Here is a 25,283-nt window from a genome sequence, read left to right as displayed (position 1 = left end):
CCAATCATACACCCACACACTACAAGCAATTTTGCTGGCTGTCAAGTGGAAGTATATTTAAAATTACAGTGTTTCAAGATCCAGATGAAAAGTGGATTTAATGCTGATACTTTAGAGAAACTTCTAAAACAAGTTAATTTTAAAACTGTAGATTGTAAGAAAGATTAAATTTGATCTAAGTGTAGGAATGGAAGCAATTTGGATGCAGCTCATGTTGGAATCATAGCAGCAGATGGAACTGTGTACACAGAACTTACACCTGAGCCTCGCTGTATCAGTGCTTGAATGTGCCAAAAAACACGGTGGCAAAACAATGACTGTATCCAGCTTAAAAGCTGTAATTTAAGAACAGAATACACAAATGTTTCTGCTGATGAAGGAAAAAAAGACTTAGAGCTGCAGCCAGCATACCAGTAGAACTTCTGAAGACTACCAGTTGAAAAAAAAAGTAGAAAAACCCCAAACAAACAAAAAAACCAATCAATGCATACTGGAAGCAGACAATATTCAAAATTACACTGAGGACTGATTTGACCATCTCCTCTCTCAGCAGCTCAGAACATACACAAAAGATACAAATGGATAAAACATATGACATCCTTACTATTCCAAGCAAGTCCCATTTTTGCCCTCAAGCATTTGCTGTTTCTCCAGACTACAGAACAGACCAAACTGACTCACCTCCATCCATCTGCTCTAGATCTACTGAAAACAAATGTGTGATGCAAACCCTTTCCAGTGGGGCCTCAACTACAGAACACACACATCTTTATTTCTCTCATAGTATTTAAAGTTAATTATTTATTTTTATGGAAGGATCAAAGGTCACTTCTAGGCAGAGTAACTAAAAATCACTTCCTTTAAAAACCAAATGTATTATCCTTAGGAAATTCCCTCCAATGTGATGGCACCACCTTACACTGGATTACACAAACCAAAGACACACGGCCAGTGAGTTTTCTTACTGAGAAGGGAAGAGTTCAGCTGGTTACAGCACTGCCATTCTCACAAAACAAAAAGGTTTTTATAATTTTTAAAAAACAGCCACTCCACTCAATTATCAAGAATATTTTGCTAATGTCATGGATCTCTACTAACCTGTTGGTCTCCAAGCATCATCACTCCATTTTACAGGAGTGCTGTATCTTCCTCATGATGATGAGGAACACTTCATTGGGAAATACCTTCTAAGGATAACACAGTCCCATCTCTATCATACAGGAACTTCTCTTTTGCTGTCCTGCCTGCCCTTTTTAACCATGTGGGGCTACTGCCACCCTGCACACCTTTTCTCCCCAGCAGGACCACCAGTCTGATACCAAAATTCAGCATTTGCCACAAAAAGTCTATACAAGAACACCCTCTACTCTCTCCTGAAAGCTAACTCTTGGTTAGGAGTGCCACAGGAGAAGGTGGCAACCTCATTTCAGACTTGCTTCTGCCCTCACAGATGTGAGTGACACTTCCCACAGGAGCCTTTATGCCACAGACAGAACTGCACAAACACACAAAGCCCAGCATTTTTTGATGACATGTACCAGCCCACCAGCACACTGGAAGCTCCTGTAGCCACTTTATTCAGGCCAGCCCCTGAGTGTAGGAATGTGCCCTTTGTTGACAGAGCGACAAAATTATCTTTTGTCTCCTTAAAAAGGAAAAAAGCATAGAAGTTTCTCTCCTCAATTAAGTAAAAAGACACCTCATAGGACCTTAGAGACTTCACCACAAGCTTAAGGATAGCCAGTTAGACAGAAGCCAAAAAGTCCCGCCTAAGCAATTTACTAGAAAAAGAAGACAGCAAAGGAACTAATCGCTTTTGTGAGGTGTTTTACCAGGAGCCCCTTACACTGAGCTCGGTTTTTCTCTGAGCTTTGTTATTATTATTTGTAAAGAGCTTTGTTATTTTGCCTTTTATTAAAACTTTTCTGTTTCCAACACTGCCACAGAAGCCATCCTGCTGATTTTATACCATCTGAAGTAGCTGAGCTATCTCGAGTGTGATATAGATCTCCAAGAGCTTAGAAGACCTAGCTCGAAGAGACCATTATCACCTGAGGTTTTGCACTGGCCTGCACGACAACACATCTGTATACACTGTCAGGTGAGTGCATGGAGCACACCAGGAGTGGAGGGCAGCATGACAGGAAAACGGGATTCCTACAAAAAGCAGGATGATAAAAACAAACAAAAAAAACACTTTCTCTGCAACCTGCTTCAGTTTGTCCTGCAAGGCTGGAACACAAAGACTCACTTTCATTGACACCCCCTGTGAAAAACCCAGGACTGCACACATTTTCAGCTCGAGTTCACAGCCAGGTCTGGCGTCTGGCCCGAATCCTGCCCCGCAGTCACTGCTGGCCGAGTCCGGCTCTATCTCACAGCCCCATCAACCCAGCAGAAGAAAAGGAGAAGAGGAACAGGCTGCTCGCAGCACGCTGCCAGCTCCAGACCCTCATTACATAATGCTAAAAATAAAGTCCGTGAGCGACCAGCCACGCTTCTAAACAGCACCCACAGCACGGCCACTGTCGCTGGTGGAGTTAATCCCACAAAAGGTGCAAACCTCGGCCGATTGCTGCTGCCCTCGCAGCCCCAGCGCGAGCACAAGGGCCCACAGTCTCGAATGTCAACAGGTGTTGCGTTCTTATCCAAAATATTTATTTAGCCAGATTCCTGCTATTATTCCCTGGCCAAGACGGTCCCATAAAGCAGGGCCAAGATGGGACTGGATTCAGCGAGCTGCCTGAGAGCTCTTTTAAGAGCACAACACTACTTCAGCGTATAAGCTAAGGAAAGAATGGCACAGTTGGAGCCTCTTGACTAATTCTCCTGTTTATGTCCAAATAAGAGGGCACTGTGGAACCTCTCTCCCCTTGGCAAGCTGTGAATTTCACTTGGACGCAGCCAACCCCTATAGATGGGACCTTGTGGCTATCCCACAAAAGATTTTGGCCAGAAAGGGTAGCAAGGACATGTGGTTGAAAGCGGACCAGAAGCACAACAAGGGTTTGTGCGCTGACATCTCGGGGAGGTCGGAGCGGAATGAAAATCAGCCTGCCCGGGCTCCAGGACGGCTCCGCGCCAGCCCCCCGCGGGACGGAGGTGGCCGGGGCCCGCAGGGACAGCGATGCCGTGGGACGAGCGGCGGGGAGAACGCGATTTACAGCGCCCGGGAGAGCCCCGAGAGCGAGCGCCGTGTGCGCCCAGCGGCGGCCCCCAGGCAGGTCCCGGTCCCGGTCCCGGTCCCAGCCCGCGCCCCGTGCCCGCGGCGTCAGCGCTCGGCGGTGACCGACCCCGCGCACCCCACCGGGCTGGCCGCCCCCCGCTTGCCTTGAGCTGCGACTTGGAGACCTTCCCGCTGCGGTCGAGGTCGAGGGCGGTGAAGGCGTGCCAGATGGACTTGAGCAGCTCCTCCTTGAGCCCCACCATGGCCGGCCCGCTCCCGGCCCGCGCCCGTCGCCGCCGCTGTGCCCCGGCCTGCGCCGGCCCCGGGGGCGCGGCCGGCCCGGCCCGGCCCCGTTGGCGCCGCCCCGGCAGCCGCGGAGCCCGGCGGGGGCGGCCCGCGCCCCTCAGCCCGCCCGGCCCTGCGCTGAGCTCCGCGCCTCCTTCTCCGGCCCGCCAGGCTTCCTCCGCTGCCGCAGGTCTGCCTTTGATTCTTACCAGGAAATGCACTCGGTTACATGGCCGAGTGCTCGATCCTGTCCCTTTCAGTTAACTTCTGATAGCTCGGTGTAGCATGGATGAATAACATTGGTCGCTTTAGTGGTCTTCAGCACAGTTAAAACACTGTTCAGGGTTCTCACGTCATATGAGATAGTGAATAAAACAATAAAAAATTGTCATTGTGACGTGCTACTGGAAAGATGAAATAAGCATTACGAGGTAATGCAGGCTGTCGTGAATATATCAGTGAGCCTGATACTGTTCTTTCCAAATAATTCCCCCCGAGAAAATGGTGGGGTTTTGAAGAACAGGAAGACATTTGAGTCTGTGGATGGAATTTATGAAAGTCTCAGGTGCAATGTTCCCAGCAGGATGTACCTCACAGTACGAGAGCAGCTTTCCTCCTGGAATTTTTCTGCCCCACAAGCAGCTTGGAAGGAAGGCTGGGCACAGCTGGAGAGAGTGCAGCGCAATCCCAGCGCAGGGGAGAGCTAAAAACCTCCTGCTCCACTACCTCCAGAGCAGAAGCCAGACAATACGTGACCAAGAGGAAAGAGTTGTGTTGTTGGAAGTCTTTTTGAGAGTTGTTGGGTGCTTGGGGTAGGTTTTTTGTGTTAAGTCTTCTTTAATACTTATGGGAATAAGCTCTGGTGAGGGCAGCAGCTATGCAAGGACTTCCACAGAGATTGTTAAAATAAATTTATGCATAATTTCTTCTACATGTTGTAGGAAAAGCAAATTATTATTTATGATTTATGTGCTATGACCTCAATGGTCTTTTTTCCATGTATGGAGTCCCTATAGTTTTGGCTAAGTGCTGTGTTAGTTGGTCTGCTTAGCTAAAAATACTTTTTCAGACCGGCTTTGGGGAGAGAAATGGAATGGCCCTTTTGTACATCTTGATGGATGTCTTCAGCATTTCAGTCTGAAGAGCAAAGACCATAAATCATGTCAGCAGCACAGCCAGGATGCAGACCCCAAATGCACTGAAGCCCTAGGCCCAAAGAGGAGCCCCGCACTGAGAGCATCTCTGTGAGCTCACTTTGCAGAAAAGGACCGTGGGGGAGAAGAAGTGAGGGATGATGGGCGTGCTCTTAGAAGGTACAAAACCCTCTAACGCTGACTGACTGACAGAGGATGAGAAATAGGACTCCTGCATTCACATTTCCTGCAATTGAGAGAAAAGTTCACACTTTTCTGTCTCTCTCTAACCCACATACATTGCTCTGAATGCTGAAACTGTCATTCACAGGATGCAGCCCGTGGTCACTTGAAGGTTTTATTTTCATGGATTTCACACAGAACTATGAAGATCCCAAACTGAAGACACATAATAAACAGCAGGGGAAAAAAAAATCGGTTTTACCCAGTTTTAGTCTTCATTCAATTGCATCATCAGAACAAAAATAGCACTCCAAGTGAAATAGTTCTAGCAGATACCCTTTGACAACTGTTTTGTACCAGGTGGTGCTGGTTTATTGGGATTCCAGTAAGAAAGGCACTCAGATTCTAAAGTGTCACTTAAAATACCATTTATTGCAGCCAACAGTATAATGGAGAGAACAGTGTAGATAACCTTACATTCCTTCAGGAACCCTGGGCTGTCCAGCATCAACCAGGTGCAGCATGTCACGCAGATCCTGCCCATGGAAAATTTACACCATTTTGGTCATTCAAGCTATTACAGGATTTTTGTCCAAAGGGACAACTCTATACATTTTTTTCTATGGCCAAATACAAAACATGTTCACACCAGAACCCTTTGCTGCCATTTTCAGATGAAGTGCAGGGCATGCAGGGGCTGTCATTGCAGGTACCATGTAGGACCTGCCCAAATTTCCCTGGCTGATTGTTCCCTGGGACAATCAGCCAGGGAAATTTGTCCCCCGTGGGCCTGGAGGCCAGGCTGGACAGACAGCACAGCTCAGCACAAGCTGGGAAGTCACAGGCCTGACTTGCATGGATCACTGATCCTTTGGGTACAGCAGGCCAGGAGCAGGGCAGGTGAGCAGACAGCAAAGCCCACTGTAGGAAGTAATTCTAATTCTCAGAGGTGATAAATCATAAGATTGGTTTTCTGTATGTGATGAAGACTATAATCATGCACAGATTTTTATTCTTTAGAGATATCTTTTAGACATGTTACAGCCTCCCAGTAGCACAGTCAGTTACCAAACACAATCTGCCTTATTCCCTGATCATACCCTAGCAGCCTTTTCCCTCTCCTTTTTCCCAGCCTTTTGCTCCATAATTTATTCAGGACTTTGGAATCCACAAATAATTATTTATGCTCTTCCCTCAAGATCGATACTGTGAACTAAATTATTAACATAAAAAATTATTTTGATGAAATTTCCTAATGAATCTGATTTGCTAACCTTATAGCTGTTACTATTATCAGAAACATCTGCCATCTTAAAATACATTAGCATTTCCCCAATTAGAAGACAGCTATTCCACTTAAGAAGGAAAGAGACAACTTTTATATATGCAGATAAGTAAGTAGCTGAGCGCCCACAAGGTCACCAATAAACACAGAAGACCCTTCCTAAAGTGCATTAAAATACAGTTTTAGATTCAGTGAAAAGTCACTGAAGAAAAGCAATTAATGTAGTTCAGACATGAATCTTCTAATGGCAGGGACTGCCAACTCTGCTTTGAACAGAGTTCAGTGATTTTCTGGCAGTTTGGAAAAACAAAATCCAAACTAAATGCTCCACAAATTGTAAAAAACAATCCCTGCCACACCCACATATATAAAAACCAACCAACAACAACAAAAACAAACAGCCAACCAACCAAACAAACAAACAAAAAACTTCCAGAAAAAAAAAACACATGTGCTGCTTTTCATTTTTCTCTTCCTTCTTTTTGCTGGCTTCTGTTGCTCCTGATTTAAATGACATGCTAAAATCCTTTGTCAGAACAGGATTTGTTTTCCACTCAGAATATAAATAGTCCCATTCAGGTCACTAGGTTAGCAGTCCATGCTCAAATGTTTCATTAAAATGAGTGGTTTATACAAGTCTCAGCTGCTCCAGCACTTGGTAGGCTAATCAGGAGGATACTTACAAGTTGTGCATAAACCTAGTACGTGATTTTATACAGCCACACTCCTATTTAAATCCTCAAGTGTTTTTATAGGATTGAGCTAACTGAGCAAAACCAGTTGAAGTGAACTTCACATGCAAACAAACTTGCTGTGGAATGAAACCTTTGTTTTTTATGCTTACCCAAAATAGCTTTAACAAAGTTACAGGACTAACTGCATCCACACCCAAAGTGGGAGTTATTTTAAGGAACCCTTCTATTTTGATATGCTAATCAGGATCTTTGCTTATCAAAGACTTTACATTCTGAACCTTTGACGATAAGATTGACATGTAATGCATTAACCATTAATTAACAGCACCACATAAACTCTAAATTGCTTGCCCGGTACAAAAGCAAGTTCTGATGCAACTTCACATACTTCTGCTTTTCCTGAAAGTTGTCTGAGAGCTCAGCAACTTCATTTAAAACCTGCTCTTATTCTAATTTTGTTTCCTCACCACAGTAAAAAACATGACTGAGGGGAGGGGAAGACTGGCTCAGTCTCACAGAGTGACTCACAGTTTCAGGAAGGAGCTTTAGTTAGACCCTGCTGAGGCTCAGCCTTGAGGGGTCAATCACTTTTCTCTTGGTCCTCTTTGCAGAAGCTTAATTAGTCCTTGTTAGCCAAATAATAAGTATTTGTCAGGGAAGTTCTAACCAGAGGAAAGATTACGCACTTGAACCGTTACTAATTTTGTTTTATGCCACTGAGTCAGTTAAACTGACATCAAGGAAAGAATTCCAGCACTTCAGTTCTCTGCTCATTGTTAGCCCAGGGAAAATCTTCCCAGCCTCGGCTAGAACAGTCATTTCCATTCTCCACAGGAAAACTAAATGGGAGCAAACAGAAATTGAAGATCGTTAAGGCAACTTTGCAGCAAACTGTGTTTCCAATATCTGCCACTTCACAGCAATGTTTCAGGGGAAAATAAAACTCAAGCAAATGCTGGTGTTTATTATCAATGTGTTAGTTTCTGAATAGACTTCTCCTGCCATAAAACATCTCCAGGAAACATCGGGAGAGAGTGTAAAAAGCAGTAAGTATATTTGACATAATAACATGAATCAATCCTCAAGCCATCTGAGGAATTTGTCTTTTCTGTTATTTTAAAATACTTCAGTAGTTTTAGGTGAAACAAGAAGCAGCATTAGATGCTGAATAAGAATGGCAATTTAGTCTCTCCTAGGAAAAAAAAAAGAAAAAAGAAAAAAAAAGTGAATTTTCCATTCACTTCTAAGACTTTCAGAGCCATCTTTAAAGGGATTACACCAAGGCACAAGGCACACCTATTTCACTATGGTTTTCTACTATTTATACACATGTGCACAATACATGCATTTTTATTTAAACTTCAGAAAACAAACATAATGTAGGGGTAAAATGTAGGTTACCTTTCAGTTCCTCCCTGGTAACACACTTCTTACTCTACACTTTCAGCTGATAAGGTATTTCTCACCAAGTTACAGGATTCACCATAGAGAACAAAATACCACAGACACCTTACCTGCAGAGAGGAAGAGGAAATTCAGTCCCATGTGTGCTGCAATATCCCCTCTTTTGGAGTGGAAACTGGAAAGATAAATAGACAATGGAAAAAGCCATTTAAGCAGGGTTAATGTAGAAGAAAGTCAGTCAGAATCAAGGAATCTTCAATGTTGGAAAAGACCTCCAGTATCATTGGGCCCCCCTGTTAACCCAGCACTGCTGCGTTCACCACTAAACCATTTCCCTCAGTGCCACATCCTCATGTTTTTTTGACTTCCAGGGATGGTTCTTTCAGCACTTCCCTAGGCAACCTGTTCCACTGCCTAACAACCTTTTTAGTGAAGAAATTTCTCCTCGCGTCCCATCTAAACCTCCCCTGGAGGCCGTTTCCTGTTGTCCTGTAGCTGTTACCTGGAGGAAGAGGCTGATCCCCACCTGGCTGCAGTCTCCTTTCAAGCAGTTGTAGAGAGCAGTAAGGTCTCCCCTGAGCCTCCTTTTCTCCAGACTAAACACCCCCAGCTCCCTCAGCTGCTCCTCACAGGACCAGACACAGCACTGGAGGCGAGGGCTCACCAGCGCCCAGGACAGACGGACAATCACTGCCCTGGCTCTGCTGTCCACCCATTTATGACACAAGCCAGGATGCCCTTGGCCTTCTTGGCCACCTGGGCACTCTGGCTCATGTTCAGCCACTGTGGACCAGCACCCCAAGTCCTGTTGCCTGAGCAGCTTTCCAGCCACTCTGCCCACAACCTGCAGCACTGCCCAGGGCTGTTGTGACCCAAGGGCAGGACCTGTCACTTCACCTCGTTGAACCCCATACTTTGGCCTTGGCCCATCAATCCAGCCTTGACCCAATGTCTACAGGATCAAAAGGAGTTTAAAATCCCATGTGCTAAGACATGGATCAAATAAATGAGGAGATTCTGCCCTGAATCTAAGTAAATGAGAATGAAAAGATGCAAGAGGAAAGAGCTGCAGAGGCAGAAACATCAGCTAAGGTTGGTGAGACTACTAAAGGTTGGGAATAGCAAGTGCTTCTCCTGTCCCCCCATCCCTATCCTGTGAAACACCTTGCCTAAAATACTTTCATTAGTGGTGCCTTCTGCTGTCTGTAAATCAATAGATGAACAAGATGTCCATCAGGATGCAGGCTGAACACGTAGAATCTTCCTGTGTATAAATTCAGCAGCACAGCAGGTTTTATGTCCATCAGCTCCCTTGTCTGGCAGCAATCTGAGGGATACACAGGAGATCACTAATCAGAGTCAGGCCACTTAGTCTGCTTTCATCTTGACTCAAAGAGAAATCAGTTTAGACCAGCATGATAATTCAGATGTCATGCTAAATGCTCATATTGTGTATTGTAAGGGAGTCAAATGACAGGCAAAAGGAAGATCTTTGAAGTCAATGCTTCAGCTTTTTCAAGACTATCCAGAATCTCAAGTTCATTTTTAGGCGTGTACAACCTCAGATCTCTGAGCAACATGTTAAACAATAATAAATTGCTTCCTGTTTAATTAGGCCCAGCAATATTCTCTCCTCAGGGCACCTCCCTTTCCCCTAGCCCAATCCCATTATACTTTGGGAAGATAGAATCTCCATCCAGCTCCAGCTCTCAGCCAGAAGCTGTTTCCTGAATGCTGTCCTGCCCAGTTTCCTCCTGCTTTCTCTGTGCCACGTTTCTGGAGCTGAGAACCTTCGCTGGGCTCGGCAGCTCCCTCCGAGGGTTCCAGGCTTCACTGGAGGAGGGGAGGGCTCAGCAGGGCTCAGCCCTGATTTCACTCTGCTGGCCATGTTTAGACCTGGCTCCTCAAGGCCAGTGACAGCAGGGATATTTGGAGGTAGCACACACAGGGGTTTATTAAACACATGTACACGTTACACACCAAAACACATATACGGACGCATGGTGAGGCTGCCCTTTCCAAGCCTGCACAACCAAGGGGTGACTGGGGATGGACAAATGAAAAGACTTACCTGAGCTACTGCTGGCAAGAATGCTCAGTCACTGCTGGAGAACAAGGCAATGCCTTCTAACAATCAAGGTCGAGTGTCACACCAGCACACAAACACTTCAAAGACAAAATTCAGTGCACAGTTAACAATTTTGTCCAGCAGGTGTTGCTGGAGACTACAAAACACATTCAGGCAAGGTCCAGCTGGCCAGCTTTTGGGAGGGTGTCAAACACATGGTGCTCCCCTGCCCCAGATCAGCGAGGACAGGGCCCCTAAGTATACTTCTATTCATGAAACTTTTCAGTGTTATAAAGTAATGCAGGCTGTGACATTGAGATCGAACTTTGGAATATATAAGCAGCGCCTAACTCCATTTCTAAATGGAGGTAAAACTTGTCTGTGACTTCCACATTAAGCCAACTTGACAGTAAGATTTTAGGTTCTACATTTTAGTGATTCAGATCCATTCCAGCTAATAGGGCAACAGGATACTTGGAAACTGAAAAATGAATCCAATAAAAACTAGAAAAAAAACCTATACAACTGCTGTGTGGGGCTATCTTCCCAAAAACAAAACAAAACAAAAAAACATACAAAAATGACGAAACAAAAAACAAACAAAAATGACCTCCAATTGTATTTTGACAGTAATGGCATAAACAGAATTTCATGTAGCATTTGAACACCAGATGTGATTCAATATTTCTTTAAGTATACCATTTGTGATTCAATTCAATGGTTTAGCCTGTAAACCCATCAGTATTTCTACAGACAATGGAAAGGTTTGAATTGCAAGATGAATTATCCAAATCCAGTGAATCAGTCCTTGATACTTGAAATTAATTTTTCTGTGTTAAATGGTGTTGTGTCTTTACAGGAAACTGAATCTGTAGGAGCTTTAGTCCATCACACCACCCACTTTTTGGTCAGAAGTTGCAGAAGGACTGAGCAAGACCAAGCAGGTGGTGTCCAGTAATGCATTGTTAGAAGATGGAGAAGACAGAGAGAGCAGACAAATGTCTAGAGGAGGTGGGGGTACAAAATACCTGCTTTCAAGGATTTTTACATTCACTTTGAGTTCTTCATGAGGTCATGTAGTCTGATCAAAAAAGTTATGCTTGGGAAATATAAACTAGATGAATTCAAGAGAAATATGGTGAAACATTGAATGTAGCTATTTTGAAGAACATGTTTGCCACCCAACTCTAATGCTTGCTTCTTAGATTCAGCTAAAGCTTTCCCCTCCATGTGCTGAAGCTCCTCCTGTTACACCACGCTTGGTTGAATCTCAGCTAATACCCAACTCCACATTTTTGTGAGAGGTGAGAAGCTCCTCCTTCCACCTGCAAAGGCAGCTACAGATAAGTTCTGCTCAACTACAGATAAGTTTGGCCCAAGTCTTCTCTTTTGCCATAATTTGTAAGCTGCCAAAATTACTGTAAGATTGTTCCTATTAAAAAAAGAAACCCCCTTCAATGTCAGTAAAAATAGATACCACTTCTTACTCAGTAAACATCTGAATCATGAATCACTGGATGCTGGGAATATTCATGGGAAGCATTAACACACAGTTCCCAAATTCTCTGCTCCTTCCCACTAGCCATTGCTGCAGCCAGGATTCACTGCCTCACCCCCTGCATCAGAAAGGCTTATGAAAAATTGAGATAAAATTTCATGATTCTTACTGCTGCCATAAACTGCTTTAGAACTCTGAAATACCTTATTACCCTTAAATACTGTCCTTGGCACACAGGAAAAAGTTAAAACACCTAAAGTCACTTCAGTCCTATGGTTTAAGCAGGACACCCCTTCAATGGCACACAAAACTTGTGACCAGCACTAGAATAGACCCATAGAATTTTTTATGTGGAAAATACCCTTAAGATCATGGAATCCAACTGTTAACCCCACACTGCTGAGTCTACCACTCAACCACATCCCTAAGTGCCACATCCACACAGCTTTTAAATAACCCCAGGGGGGGTGACACCACCACTTCCCTGGGCAGCCTGTTCCAATGCTTGACAACTGTTTCAGTGAAGAAATGGTTCCTAATATCCCATCTAAACCCTCCCTGGCACAACTTGAGGCTGTTTCCTCTTGTCCTATCTCTTGTTACTTGGGAAAAGAAGCTGACCCCCACGTGGCTATTATCTCTGTTCAGGAAGTTATAGAGAGTGGTAAGGTCTCTCTTGATCCTCCTCCTCTCCAGGCTGAACACCTCCAGCTCCCTCAGCTGCTCCTCACAGGACTCTCCAGACCCTTCCCCAGCTCTGTTGCCCCTCTCTGGACTCTCTCCAGTCCCTCAATGTCTGGCAGTGAGGGGCCCAGAGCTGGACACAGCACTCGAGGTGTGGCCCCAGCACAGGGACAATCCCTGCCCTGCTCCTGCTGGGCACACCATTGCTGATCCAGGCCAGGATGCCAGGGGCCACCTTGGCCCCTTGGCTCTTGTTCAGCTGCCTTGCAGCACCCCCAGGTGCTTTTCCACTGGGCAGTTTCCCAGCCACTCCTTCCCCACCTGTAGTGCTGCCTGGGGTTGTTGTGGCCCAGGGAAAGGACCTGGCACTTGGCCTTGTTGAACCTCCTGCAGCTGTCCTCAGCCTGTTAATCCAGCCTGTCCAGAGCCCTCTGCAGCCTTTCTACCCTCCATCAGATCACCGCTCCTGCACAACTTGGTGTCATGTGCAAACTGAGAGAGCTTTCAGTCCTCTCCCCCAGATCATTGATGAAGACATTAGACAGAGCTGGGCCCCACACGGACCCCTGAGGAGCACCCCTGGTGACTCCTGGCCTCCAGCAGGATATAGCTCCATCCACCACCTCCCTGGGCCCAGCAATCCAGGCTATTCTTTAGCTACAAGCACAGCTCTCCAAGCCCCCAGCACAGCTTGTTTGCACAGCAATGCCTCTACTGCTGTTACAGCCTCTGAAAATGGGTGATGAGGAGCACAGAACTGTAATAGATATAACACAGTTTCTACACTGGAGAGACAAAAAGGCTTAAGTTCACTGATCACCCACCAACTGGTATTTCTGACTGTTTAGAAGCATGCTTAAAGATCCCAATGTAGATGAACATTAAAACACTGCAACAAACCAATATATTTTAAATTCTCTCACAAACAAGACAGGGCTATCTTATAAAGTAAAAACCTAAAGGTGTTTCGGTGTATCAATTTTTTTAGTTGTCAGTAAAATATCAGTATTCATATACCTTAAACCAATACTCTGAATTTCACTGCCATATGACTAGAACTGAGAACTCCTAGTTATTTTCTGCTAATTACAAAGCTGAATTTTTTGAGTCCATAGAATTCAGGCACAGCTTCTGAGTTCACCTGTGGCTCTAACACAAGGTAAAAACTTCCACAACAGACTGATCTACTGAGCCTTTATTTACTGTGTCTCTCTTTACATTTGCCTCCATGCCACAGAACATGCCACCACTGTGTTCCTGAAATATTCCAAGTCCTCCCACTGTTTTCTTCCCAGCTTCTAAATGAGCAGCTCTCTTCCTAATCTCAGCAAGTCGTACATTTTTTCCCTTACCTCAGACCCAGCTATTTCTTCACATAGTTTCTATTCCTCCATCATCAGTCATGGGTTCCACTTCTTCCAGGGGTTTCATCTTTGCCAATGCAATACCATTCCTGAGGCTAGAGACAGACTGCTATGGACACTAACACACGGAGTAGGATCCTTCTCTCCTAACTATCAGCAAGTGTCTTATCTCACTCAGTCCCACTCTCATGAGAGGGAATCACAAGCATCAGGCATGAGTGGGAAGCAGATCTCATCAGGACTTGCCATAGTATATTCCCAACTCAGTATTTTATTTCTGTAACTACAAAGTTAAATAAGTGTTACACAATATTAAACAAACAGAACTTTTAACTTTAATATTCAAATCCAACACTAGTAAGAACAAATAGAGCACAAAAGGGAAACATTGTTTTAAGTAAAATGAATGAAGAGACAAGCCAGTAATCAGAAGAGTTCTTCTGTCAGCCTAGGTTCAATATCAGCACCGGTTCCATGGCCACATTCTGTTCCACATATTGGAACTTCAAACTGAATAGTTAAGCTGTGTCTGCTGGCATCCCAGACTGCAGTTTCTGTATAGTACACTATAAGCATGATCAAACTTATGTACATAAACAATGAAAAACAACCTGAACACACTAAACTATTTACAAGTATTCCAACATAAAAAAAAACAAACATACAATAGCCTCAAGAACGGGCAACTGAAGAAAATATGAACATTCAGAGAACCTTATTAGAAAGTAGAACAAAACATCAATAGCAAAGACGTTAACAATTGCACTACACTAATACAGAGTCCAAATATTAAATTGGTGCATTTTTTCACAATGCACTAGCTTTGAGAGAAAAATGCTGCCTTCACTAAAATGCAGCTTACATTTGTTTCACTTAATTGCTTTAACAAGAAGCCTATTAACACAATAATGATTGTTTTAATGCTACAGTTTACAGCAAGGACGTTGAACTAAAAATAGCAGCAGTTCCACATGGCACTTAATTCCACAGGTTCCTAAGCTGTGGTTTATGCAATGCCTACAAAGTGCTCCCAGTTGAATACACAAATAAAATTCACAACAAAAGTCTACCTGACATCAGGTACATTGACTGTAGGTGGCCTTAAAGCCTGTCTTTTAAAATTTATTCCCCCTCTCCTCCAAAAAAAAAAAAAAATTAACTATCAAAGTAAGGCCCCCTCCCTCCTTCTTAAAAGATTAGGGATATTGCTTCTTATTACAATGCTGTAACACTACAAAGCAGCACACCACTATAGTGGTTAACCCTGGGACAACATAACATCTAACAGTGTAACCGAAAGGCTTATGGAGTAACATCCAGGATCCTCTACAGGCAGGAGAGTAACCGAGTCCATCAACCCAAATGGTTAATACAGAACCAGCCATAGGGTACAAGTAAAAACCAGAAGCAATAGCTGTAAAACTGGTGATACTGACTACAGGACAAGAAACAGGAACTGAAGGCTTCCTTCAATTCCTTAGCTCCGCTGGGGCAGAGAAGCTGCGGCCATCCCCGCGCTGCCTGGCCCGCGGTCAGTAGATGGTGAGGCTCAGGGAGCGGTTCATCTTCTTGCCGATGAGCCGCGACGGGCGGTTCTGCGTCGTGGAGCGCGTGGTCATCCTGTCCGTGAACAGCGCGCGCTCCTCGGCCGCCGCCTTCGCCAGCTGCGCCTTCTTCAGCTCTCTGCAACACAGGGACGTGGCTCAGCACAGCAAGAAATAGCAAACCAGTTACAGCAGGTCACAGTTCAAAACTTTAGGTCAGTTTGAGGTCATACTGACTGAGAGCGTTATGATTCACATCCCCCTGTTTCCAACCAGAGGGCAGAGGTGGGATGCTCATTACTTGTACAGATGCTCCTTCTTTTGAAAAGCGAGGGAAGGAAATGAAAAATTCACACAACTCAGATTCTGAAATCTAGCCTGCTGCAAGCAGCTCAGCCCTCCAATTACCAGGACACAGAAGGGTGCTTTTACTTCCTAGCACAAGGTACATGTTAAGTCAGAGTTCATTACCGAGGCTTGCCCAAAGGAAGCACATTCAGCCCCACCTGAACTTCCGTGGGAGACTCAGACACTTAGATGAACACAGGTGTGGGTAACTGGCAACAGACAGCTCAGGAAGCATCCTTTCCCTTTTGCATACCCACATCAAAAGCTGATCACCACCTCCACGATTTCTGCCTAAAAAAGAGCCTGCGAGGCTGAGTCACTGAAGGCAGCACAGGCCATTGCCCCTGTGCAACATTCTGCCAACTGTCCTATTTCAGAGAATTACCAATACCCAGCCTGAGGACAAAATTAAATCTAACTCAGGATAAAATTATAAAGTAGTCCAACTAAAGAGCACAGTTATCTTTATAAAGATTCCCCCCATACACTGCCTTTCTTCAAATACTGACATATGGCTAAAACCCAGCCTTCCCCCATACTCTCTTCCTTCCACAATCTCAAACTATCCATTAAAGAACTTTCTCTACTATAAGAGTCAGCATTTGTAATCTCACTTCACAGCTGGCTGCAAAGCAAAATCAAACTTTACAAGCTTGCTGCACATTGGTGCAGGTGTATTCAGTTATAAGCTATGTTTTAGTATAATAAGCAATTCCCATTCTTGTAAGCCAGAGTATTATTCTTAAACACCCGTGCCCCATCTAATCACCCTCACATTATCACTGTGCCAGTTCACTGGAAGAGAATGCAACCAATTTTCAGTCCTCTTCCTTGTGAACATCAGTCACAAATACACACTCGTGTGCTCACCCAACCACCACACCACATTACCAGGAAATTTAGTTTTACAACATCCTTCCACTCTTCCCCTAGAAGTCTTGAATTCTTGCCTAGAAATCTTGAATTCTTCCTTCCTCTGAAGAGGACAACACAGTAAAAAAGCTGAGTTGCCTTAAAAGGATTCTTTCCACTGAAGATGACTTACACACAAAAGTGGTATTTTAAATGGTTCAAATGCTAGGAAGTTTAAGAAAAAACAAACCAAACACAGAAAAAACCTGTCCCCCCAAACTACCTGAAGTATTTTATGGAGCGCTATGCCACACAGCATTAAAAATTACTGTGGCTAAGTGTTGTTTTTACATAATTTTTGGATTTACAAGAAATCTTCACAAAACACCAGCTTTGCCATTTTTTTCTTTCAAGTGATGCAAAAATGTTGTCTTTGTACAAGCAAGCAACTTACCTCAGCAAATCTGCCCTTCAGCAACCTCCACAAATTGTCTGATTATTCTTTTAATGTAATTAATAATATCATAAAGATAACCAGCTAATTTAGTACATCTGGCTGTGGTCAGACTAGCAATGGCACGATAAGCAGGTAACAATGAAGTGAACCTGAACGTGAAATTAACATTTTCATTCAAGACATACCACTCAAAAATAAATCAGTGATCTATATATTCCCTATAAAAGCCTGCCCGTTATGTATAACGCATGCAAAGATAACTGCAGTGTAAGTCAGATGGCTGCCTATTAATTTACTAACTCTTTCCCTGAAACTTAAGCAGACATCAGACTTTCCTAAAGGGAATCTCTTTTTCCAAGCTTTAGTTCATAGTGAGTGTTTGAGCAAGGCGTAGGACAAGATGACCTCTGGATACAAATGATTCTCTGGTGACCCGGTAACACACTGCTGTGTACAGGTCAGATTAATCCAATAACATTCTTGATGTGCCATTCCATTTAGGTTCAAAACAGATAATTTTCCAACATTTCAATGTACAAATGACCTAGGAAAACACAGACTCAAATCATACAGATGTAAGCTAGGCTATACCTGTCACAAAAGTGTGCCCTGCCCTGAAACATCTGTCTAAAACCACAACATTTTGTACGCCTTGAATACTAATAGTGCTTTTGAGATTCCCTTAGAGTGTTCAAGCAGTTCTTTCTGTGGAGAAAGTTCCTTTTAAAGTTCCATGACCCACTTTGTACTCTCAGGTAAGCACATGCATACAGATTTGTGGATCTCACCCACAAACAAGGAAACTCCTGTTTTATCATCACTTCAGTCTCAGGTGAGAACCTGTTAGAAATGAAGTCCTGTTGAAGGACCCCAAGGACCTACTTACTTTTGCAAGAGGGAGTTCTTGAATTTTTCAGCATTCAGCTCTATCCGGAGCTGCTCCGCACTCTTTTTTGCAGCAGAGAGAAGCACTGAATGCTTCACTAGTGCCACGGCCGAAGGCCTTTTCTCAGGATCGGGATTAATCATAACCTTGGGACACAAAGAAAACAAGGCATCCTTGTTAAGGCCAGCAAGACAATAAACTGCACTTCTCAGCGAGCCACTAGTACAGGAGTTCTTACTTTTAGTAAGTCTAGTAATTCTTGAGAAAGCACTTGTGGCAGTCTGGGCAGCTTTCCTTGCCGAATCTCATGCCACTGGTCCCCGTTGGTTGGAAGAGGTTCAGCCCCAGCAGCACAGACAACAGTCAGAGCGAGAGCAAAAATATCTGCTTTCGGCAAGTGAGTGTAGTTCTTCAAAAGAGAAAAGGAAAAATAAATTCACCATTTTTTCCCTAAAGGAAACGGCACGCAGGCCTAACATCACTGTTTCCCACAAACAGAAGAGTTACCTCTTGTAGGACTTCATTTGCAAGGAAACGGCTGTCACCTTCTTCCACCTGAGGACTAGAGACTCGAGTTACATGGCCCAGGTCACCTGCCAGGAGAAAAGAAAGTTACTTTTCAGAAGACAATGAGATGATGCAATTCTTTTGCACATAAGTGTGCTGTTTCTCACCTATTTTAAATATGACTCTATCAGATGACCAGTCATCATCATCGCCTTCCTCTAGAGTTATACTCGGGACTGACGTTCTAGATATGAAAATGTTACCTGAAAAAGAGCAGAATTGTTAAAACAAACGTTCCTGTATCATTTCTCCTTGACCTAGTTTCAGTACAGTTTGCTTTAGCCACGCAGAAGTTTTATTTGTATATAAACCCTGTTCAAAGAGTGAGAAGCTAGAACTGATTCGCTGTGGCCCCTCTGCTGGGAAGGCAGCCAAGTGTTATGCAAGTAGAGTCAATTACACAAAAAGGACCCAAGATAAACTCAACAGTTTAGGTCTGCTGGCCAATTTTATAACTGACATCTTTGTGCTCCTATTCAGAGCTTCAGGGAAGAATTTACAGTTAGTAAGGTGTGGCTAACTGTTCATTTTTCTACAGCAGATTAAATGAACTGCACCAGTTGTCAACAGAGAGCGAAGTAGTTACAAACTTACTAGGTTTGATATCCATGTGTACCAGGGACATTGAATGAATGTACTTTAAACCTCGAGCCACTTGAAGCAGCAAGTCCTTCAGTTCTGGTTCAGTAAAGTAACGCATATTCCTGTAATTTTCACTTATGGCATCTGCTAAACTGCCACCTGAAACACCATTAAAAAAACAAAGTTATATTTTTGTATCAAACAGCTGACGAAGTAATGACAAGTAGCTCCCAAAATTAAGTGAATATATCACAAAGAATTTGCTGGCAATATACAGTAAGTGTAAAATATAGTGCTGTATCCTCTTTTTAGCCACATAACAATAAAATAAAATTCTTTTCTCCTGTAGTTGTCACACTAACAGGATATCAACACAAGGGAAAGGGCTCTCTCTCTCTTCCAAATCTCTGTCAGGGCATCCACAAGAGCAAAATGCTTCAGAATCAAGTTTAATCTCCTTTTTAATGGAAACGCTAGCAATTTTCTCTATTCCAGCTGGTACTACTGTACAGAAGAAAGAACAGTTCTTCTGCTCACAAACACCTCACAGTACTTCTAGTATGCTTGAACATGCGTGACTTGGTCTTCAACTTTGTACAGTTTTTGCTTCATCCATCTGAAATGCCTTTTTCAGAAAGGAATATCAGTCACTTGAGAGAAAGACAGCATGAGCTATGAGTAGGGTAATCAGTTCCTAACTATTGTTAAGAGCTTGTAGATACCTGTACATCTTCTTTACTTACCATTGCAATATTCATTCTGTATAAGCATGTGATCATCTTCTGCCCATGCAGAGTAGTACCTCACTACATGAGAATGCTGTCCCAGAACTGCATGTGCATAGACCTCTCTTAAAGCATTCTGCCTGTTAATCACAAAAAACAGCACATGTTGAGTACTGTGAGGTGAAATTACCACCATTTCTTATTACAGTAAGTATTTCTAATTAAAATCTTCCTATTCAATTCTGTGGCACCCTAAGCTGGATTTGTACTTATGTCCAAACAGCTAAAATAATTTACATTATATTAAAAGACCTAATCTATGGAATATCAAAAAAAGTTTGGTGTGGGAGCCACACTGCCATTACATACTTGCCAACCAGTAGCAATAGCAAACTTTAAGATGCACGACTGAAGTTCTAGGCAAAAAATAAAAGTGCTCATAAGCCAAGGGTTTGACTGAACTCAACATTCCCTAGATTGTAAGTCTGGTATGCAATTTTGTGCAACTCAGACTTGGGGCATTTATATTGTAACCATTTGAACACACTATTGTGTGTTCAGATACTTATAATATATACTATTTGAACAACTGTTCCCCACACTATTGAAGTGTGGGGTAAAGCCCTGAATCACAGGCTCATTCACAAATGCCAAAAAATAACCTCAAACTGATTTAATTCATCTGCATGCCACTCAAGCTGACAAGGATGAGGACTCAGTTAGGAATAGTGCCTTCCTTCCATCTTTCAAAGAATCACCCTTGCAAGGAAGTATTATTCTCACAAACAATCTGTTTCCACATGGAATACTGGGACAAACATCTGGCAGGAGAGAGGCCAATCAGCCTTTTCTCCCCAGTACTGCACAGTATCTGGGTAGTGGGTGAGGAAGAAAAAAAACAAGTGGCTTCAAAATTGTATCTATTTTACATTTAATTCATGTTTGTTTACTTTCATCTTAAATGCCTTCTCTAGACACCAACACAAAGAGCCACGTGAAGAAGAACCACCAAGAGAAGACACTTAAGTTTTAAGAGCAGGAAGTACTCACTCATCCACTGAGCCAGCAAGGGGTTTCTTGGATCGTTTTATTGCATAAATGCAGCCATCCAGCCTCTTCACACACTTGAACACAGAGCCAAATTCACCAGACCCAATCTTCTCCAATTCATGGAATTCAGTGGCATACCGTGACTTCATGTTACTTTCTGTTATTGTTATCCTCTGCAAAGATTACCAAGGAAAATATTTAGAACTGCAGATACACAAACCGCTGAAATTAGTATCAAGGTTTAAAGATGAAGTACCTTAGCAGGTCTCATGGTTTCCTCTTCAGTCTCTCCATCGCTTGGTTCCATGTCCTCTCCACAAGAGCTGAAATTCGCACCAGAAATAACATGGCTTAAGTAAACTTTAAACTGAAGCCCAGAAGCTGCTGAATTTTTCTGAGATCTAGTTCTCCTATTCTATCTAACTTTAGTTAACTAATTGAACACTAGACATCTATAAACACAAACTCATAAAATTGCCATACTAGTATTTTGTCATTTCTTTCCTCATGTTTCACACTTGTATTTAATGCATTTTTTTCCTCCTGAACAAAAGAGTGTGCTGGCTCATTCCATGAAGGTAAAAAGATCAGCACACAGCCTAGTCTATCCTCTCTGTACAGTAATCAAAAGATCTAGTGCTAAATGATTATTTTATGCTATCATGCCTCTTGAAGCACATCCTTTAATAGCTGTATTATACACTACCAACAACCTTCAAGCAAAAATACATTCTTAGAGGCAATTTGTAGCAAAATCTTTGCAGCCAAAAGTAGTCCTAAATACAAGTTTAACAAAGGAAGCTACAAGCCACTCACTCATTCCAGTGTATCCTCTTCCTCCTACGACATTTGCCTTCAGAGTTGTGAAGGAACATGGAGTCGGGAGTGAAGGGATTGATGTTCACATGAGGTGTTTGTCTAAAATCTTCTTCTTGCTTCTCTGATTTCCCAACATTCATAAAGAGTGAGCCCCCGCGAAGTTTGACTGAGCTGGAGCCTAAACCTTGTGCTTTAGAAAGCAAACTCTGTATTTAAAAAAAAGAAGTAAAACCAAAATATTTATAGTCATTTTTAGCCTTGACATTGCCTTCAACATTAAACAGTCAGGTCATGCCTGAAGCCATCATTACAGTATTGTCTAACTAAAGTTAGCATCAGTTGTTTAAATATCTGCACTTCCATCAAAAATACTTTCTAAGAAACCATAATACTTTGTACTCTACACAGAAACAGTTCAAGCAAACAAATATTAAAATTATTTTTAAAAGATAGTAAAGATTGTGATGAGAGTAACCTTTTCCTGTCTTTAATCATTTCATCACCTAAACTTCTTGGACAAATCTTTGTCCATTAAATGAACACAGATGAAACTCGAGGACAATCCTGTACTGTACCACTATGATTTGCACATGCATTATGAGGAAGCTAGATCAGACACGAAATGATCTTTGGTTTCTACAAATTTAAGTGACGTGATGCACCGGTGCATTTTCTGAGCCTACAAAAAACGGTTCAAGAATTGACAGCACGGCTGCACTGTCAGTTAAATAGCCAAAACTGATCTTCTGGACGGTAACTTGCCAGAGCAGGCATCTTCCAGGCACATAACAAAACCTCTCCAAGTTACACTGACAAGTCTGCACCTGAGTCTCCTTCATCCTGGTGAGGATGTAAGGATGACTGGATCAAAAGCAGGAGCATCACCTTATCCTAACAACAAAATAAATATTTGACAGGACTAAAGCCTAAACCAGCACGGGGAAGAACACTCAGTGCATGGGAATCTCAACTGCAATCCTCAAATCTGCCCTAGATGAAGACCTGTGCTTCTCAGGACACATTTCTGTACTTCCACTGGATACCTGAACCAACTGATTCTTCCAAAGATAACCTAAGTAGAATTTGGCCACCTAATTTAAGAAGCCCACTGAACTGCTGTGTTAAGAACTTGTTTCTAGCATCACATTCCACAAAACTTTTGCAGCTCTGTAGTGTCTGCTCCTGATAAGGTGTAAAATCACCACCAATTTTACCTTTTACAAACTTGCACTACCGATTTTCACCAGTGAACCCTCACTGGAGATGGAAGCTGTAGAAAACCAATTAAGAAGGAAGCCTTCCTCACACCTTAAATCAGTTGTTTTCCATCTATAGTCTATAGACCTCTGGGAGATTATCCCCGGGGATTATCCCAGGATTACTTCTAAAGGGCTATATGAAAAGTAATGAAGAAAGGAAGCCAATTATCAGTAGATTTAAATTCACTATACGGGATTTTACACAGCATCGAGTTCAAAAGTTGAAATGCCTTGCAAAAGTCTGCTATTAACAGAGTTAAGAGCCACCCATCTCTCCCTCTAAACTTTGGACTCCACCAATTTCACAGCATCGAACAGCTCGAACAGCCTTTCCCGTTCGATGCAGGCGCGCAGACGCTGAAGCAGCGCGGGCACACGGCAGCAGCAGCGCTCCGACACGACGGGATCGCAGCAGAGCCCATCAGGCTGGAGCAGCCTCTGAGATCATCGGGCCCAGCCATGACCCAACACCGCCGTGTCACCAGCCCACGGCACTGAGAGCCACGTCCAGTCTTTCCTTAAACACCTCCAGGGACGGTGACTACACCACCTCCCAGGGCACTCCACTCTGACGTCCAATCGCCCTTCCCGTGAAGAAATTCCTCCTAGGACATGCCAGCTCACCGACAGACACGCAGGATCACACCCCAAGCCGAGCTTTAACTTTCCGGCTACACCCCTACCAACGCCCACTCCACGCTCCAGCACGCACTTTAGGAGTTTTAACACTCCGGGTCGCACTTTTCAAACACTCTTTCCACAAAACATTGCCAAACTCGGAGAACTTTTTTGTTTCTATATGACTAATACCTAAGTAAGCGGCTCGCCCCGTACCCGTGCCCCGTCGGGAGGCGGCGCCGCCCGGCCCCGCCCCGCCCCGGCCGGAGCCCCCGGCGCGGTCCCGAGCGGCGCCCCCGCCGTTACATAACGGACCGGCCGGGCCCGACCCGCCCGGGCTCACCTTGGGCGTGTGCGGCGTGTCGAACAGGCGCAGCTTCCGCAGGGTCTTGTGCGGCGGCGTGCCCGGGTAGTCGGGCAGCGGCGACCCGGGCTCCTCGCCCCGCGCCCCCCGGTACCCGCCGGCCGCGGGGTGCGGCGGGGAGCGCTCGCAGCAGCGCCGGCCCTTGTGCGGGGCCAGCGGCGAGGGCGAGTCGAGCAGGAAATAGGCTCCGGGCGACTTGACCGGCGAGGAGCCGAAGCCCTCCTCCTCCCACGAGTCCCCCTCGTCCGGCAGCGGCGCCGCCGCCGGCTCCATCTCCTCCTCCTCCTCCTCCAGCAGGGGCGGGTCGCTCCGCGCCGGGGTGCGCGCGGCCGAGAGCGGCGAGTCCGCCTCCTGGAACGCCGAGTCCTCGCCGGTGCTGTTGGCGCTGCTGCTGCCGCAGCCTTCCTCCTCCTCCTCTTCCTCCTCCTCCTCGCAGTCGCTGTGGCCGCTCAGGAAGAGCAGCTTCTGCCGGATCGGGGCCGCCGCCCGCCGGGCCGAGACGCGCCGCGGCGGCGCCGCCCGCTGCAGGCTGAGGAAGCTCATGGCGGCCGGTCCGCCCGTGCCGCTCCCGCTGCGCTGCCCGCGCTCCGCCCGCGTGCGGTGCCGGTTCGGCTCGCGCTGCCCAGGAACGGCCCCGCCGCGCGCCGTTCGGACTCCGCGGCTTTCCCGCGACCGTTGGTCACGTGCCGCGCACGCCGGCCAATCGCGCCCGCCCACCGGGTTTGAAAACACGGCGCGCGGGGGCGGGGCCGCGCGCGGTCGCGTCAGGGCCGCTTTGGCGCGAGCGGGGGGGCTGGGCCGCGCCGGGGCCCCGCCCCGAGGCGGCCGCGCGGACGTGTCCGCCCGTGAGGCGCGCGCCCGGCGCCATTTTAGCCCCGGGGCGGCCCCGCCCGGACAGCGGGAGCCGCCTGGAGACGGCGTTCGGGGAGCGCCGGGAGCACCGCGCGGGGACAGCGCCTGCCCGGCCCGGGCAGCTCCCGGGACTCCGCGGGGACACCGCGCCGCCCTGCGGGACTGCCGCTCCCCGCTTCTCTGCAACGTGGTCTTGCTCCCGTAGAGTTGCTGGGACTGAGCGCGCAAAAATGTCCATAATAATAGTGCAGTATTTAATTAATAATAGTAACAGCACCTTCTGCGCCAGTTAAAGGCGCCTCTTTCCTTCCCAAGCGCAGCCAGACCGCTTTGCAGTTCCAGCAGCGGCACGCACGTGTTTAAAGGGCCGCGGCGCTGCCCGCGCCGTTCGCTGCCGCAGGGCGCTCCAGGCGGGCTCAGCCCCGGCACAGCCAAGGCCATGCACGGTGCATGCTGTCAGCAGACCTGCCTCCTACGGCTGCCACCGCTCTGCCTCTGGGCTTCGTTTTCTGTCTGGTTACACCCAACAGATAAACCTGCTCCTCTCTTCTGAACCAAATCGCTTCGAACGAGCCCCTTGGGTAACAAAGCACAT

At 45.3% G+C, this 25,283-nt stretch overlaps 2 protein-coding genes across 2 annotated transcripts in view; both read right to left on the bottom strand.

The window, feature by feature from the left end:
* Positions 1–3,487, bottom strand: part of SWAP70 (switching B cell complex subunit SWAP70) — a 36,090-nt gene extending 32,603 nt beyond the window's left edge. The window contains exon 1 of the mRNA XM_084207039.1: positions 3,331–3,487. Within this exon, the coding sequence (XP_084063165.1) occupies positions 3,331–3,429 (99 nt within the window). The 5' untranslated portion in view covers positions 3,430–3,487. The remainder of the gene's footprint in view (positions 1–3,330) is intronic.
* Positions 3,488–15,183: 11,696 nt separating this feature from the next.
* On the bottom strand, positions 15,184–24,379 carry WEE1 (WEE1 G2 checkpoint kinase; the record flags this gene model as incomplete). The annotated part of the gene is made up of 11 exons (XM_084207332.1): positions 15,184–15,448; positions 17,853–17,998; positions 18,091–18,261; positions 18,360–18,445; positions 18,527–18,622; positions 19,014–19,160; positions 19,745–19,866; positions 20,777–20,949; positions 21,033–21,099; positions 21,593–21,801; positions 23,816–24,379. 11 exons carry the CDS (start codon positions 24,377–24,379, stop codon positions 15,298–15,300), a joined length of 1,932 nt encoding a protein of 643 aa, XP_084063458.1. The 3' UTR covers positions 15,184–15,297.
* Positions 24,380–25,283: the final 904 nt, after the last annotated feature.

The sequence above is a fragment of the Fringilla coelebs genome, assembly GCF_963513975.1.
Source record: "Fringilla coelebs genome assembly, chromosome: 6".
NCBI lineage: Eukaryota > Metazoa > Chordata > Aves > Passeriformes > Fringillidae > Fringilla > Fringilla coelebs.
This window is presented reverse-complemented; position numbering and strand designations above follow the sequence as displayed.